The sequence below is a fragment of the Dunckerocampus dactyliophorus genome, chromosome 1 (assembly GCF_027744805.1).
Source record: "Dunckerocampus dactyliophorus isolate RoL2022-P2 chromosome 1, RoL_Ddac_1.1, whole genome shotgun sequence".
In the NCBI taxonomy this organism is placed as follows: Eukaryota; Metazoa; Chordata; class Actinopteri; order Syngnathiformes; family Syngnathidae; genus Dunckerocampus; species Dunckerocampus dactyliophorus.
This window is the reverse complement of record NC_072819.1, coordinates 4,660,198-4,670,538: the sequence shown is the minus strand read 5'-3', so window position 1 is coordinate 4,670,538 and position 10,341 is coordinate 4,660,198. Positions and strand designations below refer to the sequence as shown.

Below are 10,341 nucleotides of genomic sequence, written 5' to 3'. Positions count from 1 at the left end.
ATTTATTACATTATATTTACATTATATTTTTATTTGTATTTACAACACAGTATATTAAAATATATAAGCAAATATTTTACTTTGAATATTTCAAGTATTTGTTATATATTAAATATTATAAAATATATAAAATATATTACATATTTATATTTTATATTATATATTTTAATGTTTATTGATATACAGGATATATTTTTGTGTTGTTAATTTCATTTTATTATATATTATATCAGGTTAATTATATTCTAATTGTATTTTTATTTACAATATAGTATATGAAAATATCTAAGTAAATAAATAAGTATTTTAAATATTTAAAGTATTTAGTATATACACTAATAGTGAAGTACATTAGAATATATGTTTTTGAAGTAATTATGTATGGTGTTGATAGCATTGCTGAAGGTGCCTTCTAGTAGCCACTACATATACTGTAAATATTGTACATTATGTACATTAGCAGTCGTGTCATAGAACAAACTGTGCTGTGTGTCTTATATTGCAGTGTAGTACAGGTTCGCCCTCCTCTCCTCTCTCCTCCCTCTTTGTCCTCCTTCTCTGCAATGATGTCATCCAGTGGGCCGATCACGTGACCTCTCCACATCACTCCATCTCTCTCTCGCTCTCTCTGAGGTTTTATGGGTGTGTTTCCTTTCCCTTCTGACCTCGTCCAGGAAGCGAAAATGACTGAATTGGGTTGTTGTGGTGTGCGGAACAGAAGACAGTGGCGTGTTTGCGTTGTCTTGTTTTGTTTTAGGGGCTTAGAAAGCAGCATAGAGCATTTATGTGATGAAAAAAATATCAGGTTATCACAGTTATATGATGGATGGATGGATGGATGTATAGACGCATGGATGGATGGAGCTACATGGTTAAAGAGTGTCGGTGGAGGTGCATACTTATAAAATAATATTTTCAAAAAAATTATAAAAATTAAATAGAAACAAATACAATTTATATTTCCCCCCTCAAAAATGTACCCTAAATATTTATTTGCGTCTAGTTTTCATTTTTTTCTCTTATTTTGGATGGCCAATCCAATGTCGTCATATTTAAAAAAATTTCCCCCCAAATGTTTTCATTTTTTAAATATTTTTGTATCATTTTTATCTGTGTTTTTTAATATTATATAATTTAAAAAAATATTTGTATATCTATATTTATAGATATTAAATATGTATATATTCCCATAAATGCCAACAATAAATCATTTTCACATTTTAAAAATAAAAACAATGAAATACATGCAGTATTCCTGAAAAAAATCTTGAAATTATTTCTTTTTATGAGGATGGTGAAGCCAATGTTTTTATATTTTTCCCTGCACAAACAAACATTTAATTCAATTTTTTTGTTTTCATGTCATTTTTAGAATTTAAAAATGATCATGTTTTTAGTCCTCATATACTGTACAGTATATATATATATTATATACATATATATATATATATATATATATATATATATATATATATATATATACACAGTATTGTGCAAAAGTAATGGGCAGGTATGAAAAAATGCTTTGGAACTAAGAATTCTTTCAAAAATGGAAGTGTTAATAGTTCATTTTCATCAGTTAACAAAATGCATTGAAAGAGCAGGAGAAATCAAAATCAAATGGAATATTTGGCGTGTCCATCCTTTGCCATCAAGACAGCTGAAATTCTTCTAGGTACACTTGCTCTCAGCTGGTCGGTTCTTCCAAGCATCTTGGAGAACTAACCACATATCTTCTGTGGATGCGGGCCTCCTCAAATCCTTCCGTTTCTTCATGCAGGCCCAGACACATTTGATGATGTTGAGATCAGAGCTCTGGAGGTCATGCCGTTGTTGTTCTTTATGATGAAGATACTTCTCAATGACTTTGGCCGTATGTTTGGGGACATTGTCCTGCTGCAGAATACATTTGGGGCCAATCATACGCCTCCCCAGTGGTATTGCGTGATGGATAAGTATCTGCCTAGCTGCAATCTTCAACTATTTGCAGAAATTCATTCCCAAACTTGCAAAGAATCTCCACCAAGCTTCGCAATTGCCTGCCATGTTTCTGTACCTCCAATGTTTTTGTGCATAGTTGAGTCTCTTGGCCTTGTTTCCATGTCGGAGGAATGCTGCAACTCGTCCGTGAAGAACATTTGTGGCCAGACGTCTGCGGACAGTAGATGGGTGTACGTGGGTCCCACTGGTTTCTGCCAGTTCTGACCCGATGGCACAGCTGGGCGTCTTCCAATTTCGAAGGGGAATGATCTTGACGTGTCTTTCATCTGCTGCACCAAGTTTCCTTGGCGGACCACTGCGCCTGCGATCCTCAAGGTTGGTTTCTTCAAGCTTTTTGAAAAGGGCTTGAGCAGCGCGCCTTGAAACACCAGTCTGCCTTGAAATATTTCTCTAGGAGAGACCTTGCTGATGCAGCATGTGTCTTGTTGCTGTGTGACGTGAAACTGCCTTCCACAACCTCACCTCGGTAGAAGAGCTTGGCTGTTCCTCGCCCAGTTTTAAGCATCCAACACAGCTGTTTGTTTCAGTTCATGGCTGTGTCTCAGCCTGCATGCGATATCGATGCTCTGATACAAGACTTGATGCTGGTTTTAAGGCAAAGGCTTCATGACAGCAAATGTTGATGTACGTAGTTTAGATTTTTCTTTTGTTCGCTCTCTTTGCATTTTGTAAATTGATGAAAATAAACAATCATTATTTCTATTTTTGTAAGTATACTTAGTTTGCAGCATATATATATATACACACACAGATACACACAGTATATATATATAGATATAGATGTTACATAAATATCTATATGTAGTGTATTCTCAAAAATACCTATGATAAATAATTTACAAGTTATAAAAACAAGCAATTCAATACATACATTGTATATATTCTCCCGCAAAGATTTCCCCCAAATATTTTATTCTTTCTATTTCATTTTTTTAATGTAATGGGTTTTTTATTTTACAATTTGAAAATGATTTGTCAGGTTTTTTTTTTGCAATAAAAGAATGGCCAATGCAATGCTTTTGCATTTTCCCCCGCACAAACAAAAATTGTCCCCCAGTTTTTTGTTTTCACTCGCAATATTTCATTTTTGTACTTTTTAAAATGATTTCTTTTAGTCTTTTTTAATCCCTTATAATAGAGATTTTTCTTTTAAAAAAACAACAACAACAGAAGAACTAGACAAGACATTTTATTTAAAAATGGAATAGAAAATAGAATTGAATAGAAAAACTCCTACCTAATTCCTAACTTCCTTGGCTTTTTTGTAGTATGACAGAATATTACATTTGCAAAAACATGAGCGTGTAGCGAGATAATGGACATAAAATCTGAACAAGTGGACTAAAATAGCATCAGAAAAATATTGTGTCTTCTCCCTCCTTCCCTCTCCCTCCTTCTCCATGAGTAAAAAGTAAAATATGTCACTTTTATTGTACTTATTTCACTTGATTTAACTGTACTGTGGGTTTATTATAACTACGTTTGTTATTTATATGGTGTACTGAAGTCGAATTACTCGACATACTCCTCTGTGATGAAAGAATAGGACAACAGGAAGTGAAGCTTTGGCTTCCATTTTCTGGTCTTCTTTACTCCTCCTTGTCAGCAGCTGTAGCGAAGGGAGGGTCCACGGCAGCAGCTGCACTCCGAGCGGAGAATGTTGGCGAGGTGGAAGCGCTCCTTTTCCTGCCGCCAAAGTCAACGCAAACCCCAGCGACACATGCTGGATGCGTTACCACATGAAGGAATAGAAATAGTCTGTTCTGGGGTCAAACTGTGGCCATCACTGAAGCTTTATTAAGTGTACGGGCAGAACTTTTCAGCCTTGGGCGGCCCGTCATAGAACTCCTTTTTTTTTATTAGCAACCGAGGCGCTAGGTCGTTGAAAGCGCCTTCTGTTTATTGAGCATTTTAAACACTGCAGGCCTGTTTTGTAGTCAGCTCTCGACTTGCTGCCACACTGCACACGCTGTTTATTTCTTGCTATTCCCCAAAGATGAACATCCTCAAGTATACAGCCTGGCCGCCTTGCGCGCCCCACCCCGGCAGTCCTCGCGGGGGCAGCTGCTACAGGGTGGCTGCTATTTAAGCCGGGGTCATGTGACTAAGCAGATAAAGGCAGTGTTATGCGGGACACTGGGGCTGTAACCAGGCAACGGCACTATTCATCCCCCTGGCAACCGTTAAGTCTTGGGAGGAGGACGGATGGGGGGGGGGGGTTGGGCCATCTGTGCCTTTCTATGACTGGACGGGTTGACCTCGTTTGTCTGCTGAAATGAAGTTTTTTGGCATAATAATGAGTTAAGGCTGCAAATTGATGAGATGATTGATATTCTGCATGCATTGATCATTAAATAAAACATGATGGCACCGCAGGGCTGCTTTTTGCTGAGTGAAGCGAACGTTAACAGTAATGTAGGCCGACTTTAAGTGGAGGATGGGTGGACTGCAGCTTGATGAGTACTGAGTTGGCAGGTGTCCCGACATCAATCCCATGTATTATGCAGGCGACAGAGATCAATAACACTGTCGTTTACTTGTGTGAATCTAGGAAAAAGTCCTCACTGTGGGACATCCAGGATTTAATTCAGAAAAATCAGTCATGGTTGTTGACAAATAATGACATGATCGTAATGCTACAGACAAACCTGGTCCAGTTAATAATGTTAGTAGGTTAAACAGTTTGTTTTAGTCGGGATTATTCCTGCCATATGTCAATCTAGGCCCTGCCTTTGCTGCTAGCATCACGATGAAATTACGCAGCATTTTTCCTCCACGCTTGCAGCTGCACAATGCCGGGTGGGGTCAGGGAGGAGGTTTGTGTGACCGCACTTCGTATTGGCCAATAGAAGCGCGCGTACGGCTTGCACATATTTGACTGACAGGACACGGACCAATAGTAAGTGAGTAGTCAAAACGAGCCGCGGCGGCGCTCGGCCAATGACGGCCACAGCCGGCAGCGGCGCGAGGGTCTCGCTGGAATAAATAGCGACGTACACCCGGGCGAGCGCCATTACCTCTTACATCGACCCCATTATTGTCGAATTGTAAGACATCCCTCAACGGACCGTCTTCTAACCTCTTCCTTTCTCACCAATCAACCGAAGCAAAATGGTAAGATTTGTTTAAAAACTTAATAGAATACTTTGCGTGTTTGTGTCCAATCAAGTAGCCGGTTAGAGAGGTCGGCATTATTAGGATGGGGGAAATGGTGGATATTTACAAACAACGGTGATACAGTTTGCACATAATTGTGTTCAAAATGTGTTACATTTTGTTATAAAGTGACTCCAGGGTGGACACGTACTGGGTTGGCTAACGGCACTGCGTGATGAAGCGGTAGTTTACTTTTTTTTTTACGCGTAAATGCTGCCTTTTTCCTCAACCGAAACTTTATTAGCAGCTCCGTTGACAGTATTTAGTTTTAAAGTCTGATGGGGGACGATGGCCAGGATGATTGACGTCACCCACGCCCAGAGACACCCAATCCCAGCGGAGGAAGGGGGCGGGAGGTTGGGGGCGCTGTCACCATGCCACAAGACTTTAAAACATTCATGCTAGTAACACTGATGCCCTGTCTTGTACGGTATTGGTCGCTGTCGCCATGGTTACAGTCGGGGAACGTCTGCAGAGTCAGCTATAAAAATGAGAATGCAAGTCATAATAAGTCAAATCACACCAGGCAAAAAGTTGATGGTCTTGATTTTTTATTTTTTTTATTTTAAAGAGACTGTGACGTATTGGAATGCTCCACTAGCTATTTTCCAACCACAAATAACTCTTAAATTGTCTCTCCACAGCGTGAGTGTATCTCCATCCACGTTGGCCAGGCTGGCGTTCAGATTGGCAACGCCTGCTGGGAGCTGTACTGCCTGGAGCACGGCATCCAGCCCGACGGACAAATGCCCAGCGACAAGACCATCGGAGGAGGCGACGACTCTTTCAACACCTTCTTCAGCGAGACTGGGGCTGGAAAACATGTGCCCAGAGCCGTCTTTGTGGACCTGGAGCCCACTGTCATCGGTAAACACGTTGTCCAGCATAGCTGCTTCTTCTTAGTAATAAGAGACATTTTGTGCCATCCAGTCTGTTCTTTTTGTGATATTTTGGCTTTGTTGAATTGATATTGGAATAATTTGAAAATGAATGTTCATTTTTTACCACATTTTAGCATTGCCATGTTCCTGAAATTGACTAAAAATGGCAAATCTACACCAAAAAGTGACACATTTATCCCCTGTGACCAAAAATGTCCCATTTAACAAAAAAATAAATTTATCTTCACATAAATTTACAATCCCCTTTGTTAACATTCCAATTTGGACTACTGGCTTTCATTTAAAAATGTTTATGTCCACCAGATGGCGCTGCTTTTCCCCATTCAATGCATGCAGCAAACTTTTACACCTTGTTAACCATTTGGCTTTTTTAAAATAGAAAATGGTGGAGTTTTACAAACAAATAATCCTAAAATTCCCTTTTTCTGGAAGCTGCCATTTTTTGGTCAAATGTGTGAGTGAGTTTAAGGACCTCCTTCAGGGTTAATGCCACTAACTTGTATTGAATATTGTCTTTTTTTGTTTTTTTTAGATGAGGTGCGCACTGGAACCTACCGCCAGCTGTTCCACCCCGAGCAGCTGATTACTGGCAAGGAGGACGCCGCTAACAACTATGCCCGTGGACACTACACCATCGGCAAGGAGATCATCGACCTGGTGCTGGACAGGATCCGCAAACTGGTGCGTAGCTTCGCAAATTGTGTCTTATTTTCTCCTGATACGGATCCTCTGATCGGGGTAGGAAGCCAGAGCGTAACACTAGGGCAGGGGTCACCAACGTGGTGCCCGCGGGCACCAGGTAGCCCCCCATGACCACATGAGGTGCCCGCAAGCCTGCTTTTCATTCAGGTTTTCAGTTAATAATGTGAGAACACTAGAAAGAAAAGTATTCTGAAACATAAAATGTGAGTTGTGGATACCAGCATTTTGTCAATGTTTTGGTAAAACAAGCATATTTGATCTGTTTGGGTTGAAATAAGGTATGAAAATCATTTCTACAAAAATAAGTAGCTCGTGGCCATTTTCATTTTCTAAAAGTAGCTCTCGCAAGAAAAAACATTGGTGACCCCTGCACTAGGGAGAACATTGTGAAGTAGAGGAGTGCAGAATCTGTTTGCAAGGAGCGGAGGCGCTGTTGATGCTGTGGAAGAATACTGACATGGAAATAAGACTTTTCAATATGACCAGAGCCATTCAGAATTCTTTCAAATGGTGATTTCCACCTTGACTATTAGCGGTCTTGATCCATGTCCTTGGTCTTGTGTCCTCAGGCCGACCAGTGCACGGGCCTCCAGGGCTTCCTGGTGTTCCACAGCTTCGGCGGCGGCACCGGCTCCGGTTTCACCTCCCTGCTGATGGAGCGTCTGTCGGTGGACTACGGCAAGAAGTCCAAGCTGGAGTTCTCCATCTACCCGGCCCCCCAGGTGTCCACCGCTGTGGTGGAGCCCTACAACTCCATCCTGACCACCCACACCACCCTGGAGCACTCGGACTGCGCCTTCATGGTGGACAACGAGGCCATCTACGACATCTGCCGCAGGAACCTGGACATCGAGCGTCCCACGTACACCAACCTGAACAGGCTCATCGGTCAGATCGTGTCCTCCATCACCGCCTCCCTTCGCTTCGACGGCGCCCTCAACGTGGATCTGACGGAGTTCCAGACCAACTTGGTGCCCTACCCCCGTATCCACTTCCCTCTGGCCACCTACGCCCCCGTCATCTCCGCTGAGAAGGCGTACCACGAGCAGCTGTCCGTGGCCGAGATCACCAACGCCTGCTTCGAGCCCGCCAACCAGATGGTGAAATGTGACCCCCGCCACGGCAAGTACATGGCCTGCTGCCTCTTGTACCGTGGTGACGTGGTGCCCAAAGACGTCAACGCTGCCATCGCCACCATCAAAACCAAGCGCACCATCCAGTTCGTGGACTGGTGCCCCACCGGCTTCAAGGTGGGCATCAACTACCAGCCGCCCACCGTGGTGCCCGGCGGAGACCTGGCCAAGGTCCAGAGGGCCGTGTGCATGCTGAGCAACACTACCGCCATCGCCGAGGCCTGGGCCCGCCTGGACCACAAGTTTGACCTGATGTACGCCAAGCGTGCCTTCGTCCACTGGTACGTGGGCGAGGGCATGGAGGAAGGAGAGTTCTCCGAGGCCAGGGAGGACATGGCCGCCCTGGAGAAGGATTACGAGGAGGTGGGCGTCGACTCCATCGAGGGCGAAGGAGAGGAGGAAGGAGAAGAATATTAAATGGAAGAAACGGTGAAGTTGTTCTCAGAAGCATTCCAATGTTGTTGGTCAGTTCATAGTTTGACTTGTTCATGAAGTTTGAATAAAACATGGCATGTGGAGCTATTTGTCTTTATTGAAACACTGCATAATGTTTTGTTTTACTTTGAACTTTGAAAAACTTTCTCTTTTTTTGGTATAGAAGTCCTAGACACACTCAGCTGTACTGTATGTGTAAATTAGCTTAGTATAAAATATATTTAATTCATGCAGTGCAAACGGAATACCAGCTCAGCAGCCTGGAATAAATGACAGTCTTTTTACTTCTGTGGCGAATTGTAAAGCTTTCAGCGCCCTCTGCTGGTGGTTAACCAGGATCAGGATAAAGGTGACCTTCAGCTCGTAACAACAGGATAGCGCCCACCTGCTGTTTTTCCTTCCAGTTTGAATTATGATCTCATTAGGTGACAGTAATTTAAACCGGTATTGTGAGTCGTTTATTTGTGTTAATGGGCCACACACAGTACAAGAGGCTCCAATTTATGGAGAAAAAAGTCAAGAATGCAACGTTATGGAGGATTAAACAACAACCTGCGAAAAACGTCAGGAATGCAACTTTAAGGAGGATTACACACACTGTGACTCTTAAATTCATCCGGCTTTGTCCTTCAACAAAATGTAACATTTTCGGAAAAAAATCAAAAGTAATCTGCAGTATTTTACAGTTTCTTTTGTGATGCGTACAACCAACAAATAGCAATTGCAGATGCTAAACTGGCCATGTGAAGAAATTTAGGACTGAATGTATTTGCTTTGTGATATTAGTCATTGATTGTACTAGTATGCTTCCGAATGTACACAAGTTATTTTTACTTTTCTCTGCTAAGAATCTGTTTTTTGTTTCTGTTCACACGATCAGCAAAAAATGCAAGCGTACCTAAATGCGTCGTGGTGAGCCACGTGAGATCGCTCTATCCCCTAATTGGTCAGCGATGGGCGCGACAATCTAATCAGGAAGAAGGCCAAAGTAACGAATGAAGCACACATTTTTGTTAAAAGCACATAAAATGTCGTTTGTTGATAAGTTTGATATTTATAGGGAAAGTCTAGTAAAGCCACAGTACGCCTGTAAACCTACAAGGTCACTTTCAGACTGTAAGTCATCTTTTACGTCACATTATACCTTTTATTTTTAAACATTATGGTACGTTACTACGCTAACGCCAGACAGAACCACCTATTTATTCTCTTGTCATTGAGATGATTGACCACGAGAGGGCAGCATCCCAACATGACAGTGGTTGCCAGTACATGTTTATGATACTTAACTGTGGCACGTGAATTGGCGGCCTCAGACCAGACATAGAGGATCTTTGACATGCGGTTTCGGTTGGACGTCCTGAAAAAGAGCGCTTCTGTCATGTTTGGGATTGTTGTTGCAGTAGATCTGTAATACAACTGCAAAAATGCTAGATCCTCTACATGACAGGAGCGTTCTGTTGTTGTTCAACAACCTACTGCCAGATTTTGCCTGGTTGTACTGGCAGTGGTGTCTACAGTACTGGTGGTGATGTGTGTATAATGGGCTCCACTGAAGATGCTGTTGATGTAGATCAGCGTAGAATAAGATGGCGTGCTGACGTCATTGCCACATAGTGAGCCCTCATGCTGAATAATCAGCTTTGTCTTCATGCTGGTTGTTGTCACCCAGCAGGACAACGTCTTTTCTGTGTGAGGGACAACAATGTCCAATGTCACCCTTTGACACCCTCCCACCCGTAAATTCCTCCATCTTGGGCTGCCCACACACACACACGCACACACACACACACACACACACACACACGTGACGTGTGGTCTTACAAAGTTTAAAACTGGTGACATTTAGAACATCACACACTAAAAGACACTGAAAGATGCTCATTCAAGCTTTTCACTAAGTCATGAAAAGTAGCCAATTACATTCACCACACCGACTCTCATTCGCTCGTCTTTTGTGTATTTCTGCTTATGTTTTACACTCTGCAGTTTACAATTTGGATTAGGGTTGG

The 10,341-nt window shown here is 42.1% G+C and overlaps 1 protein-coding gene across 1 annotated transcript; it reads left to right on the top strand.

The window, feature by feature from the left end:
- The first annotated feature begins 4,962 nt into the window (after positions 1-4,962).
- On the top strand, positions 4,963-8,412 carry LOC129186603 (tubulin alpha-1A chain). The gene is made up of 4 exons (XM_054785020.1): positions 4,963-5,115; positions 5,802-6,024; positions 6,592-6,740; positions 7,331-8,412. The coding sequence occupies exons 1-4, from the start codon at positions 5,113-5,115 to the stop codon at positions 8,309-8,311; spliced, it is 1,356 nt and encodes a 451-aa protein (XP_054640995.1). The 5' UTR covers positions 4,963-5,112; the 3' UTR covers positions 8,312-8,412.
- The last annotated feature ends 1,929 nt before the right edge of the window (positions 8,413-10,341 follow it).

What these genes read in the sequence shown, in the direction of transcription:
- LOC129186603 (XM_054785020.1), top strand. An exon ending in CCTGGAGCCCACTGTCATCG is followed by an intron (nt 6,025 to 6,591) that starts GTAAACACGTTG and finishes TGTTTTTTTTAG; the next exon opens with ATGAGGTGCGCACTGGAACC. An exon ending in TGGACAGGATCCGCAAACTG is followed by an intron (nt 6,741 to 7,330) that starts GTGCGTAGCTTC and finishes TTGTGTCCTCAG; the next exon opens with GCCGACCAGTGCACGGGCCT.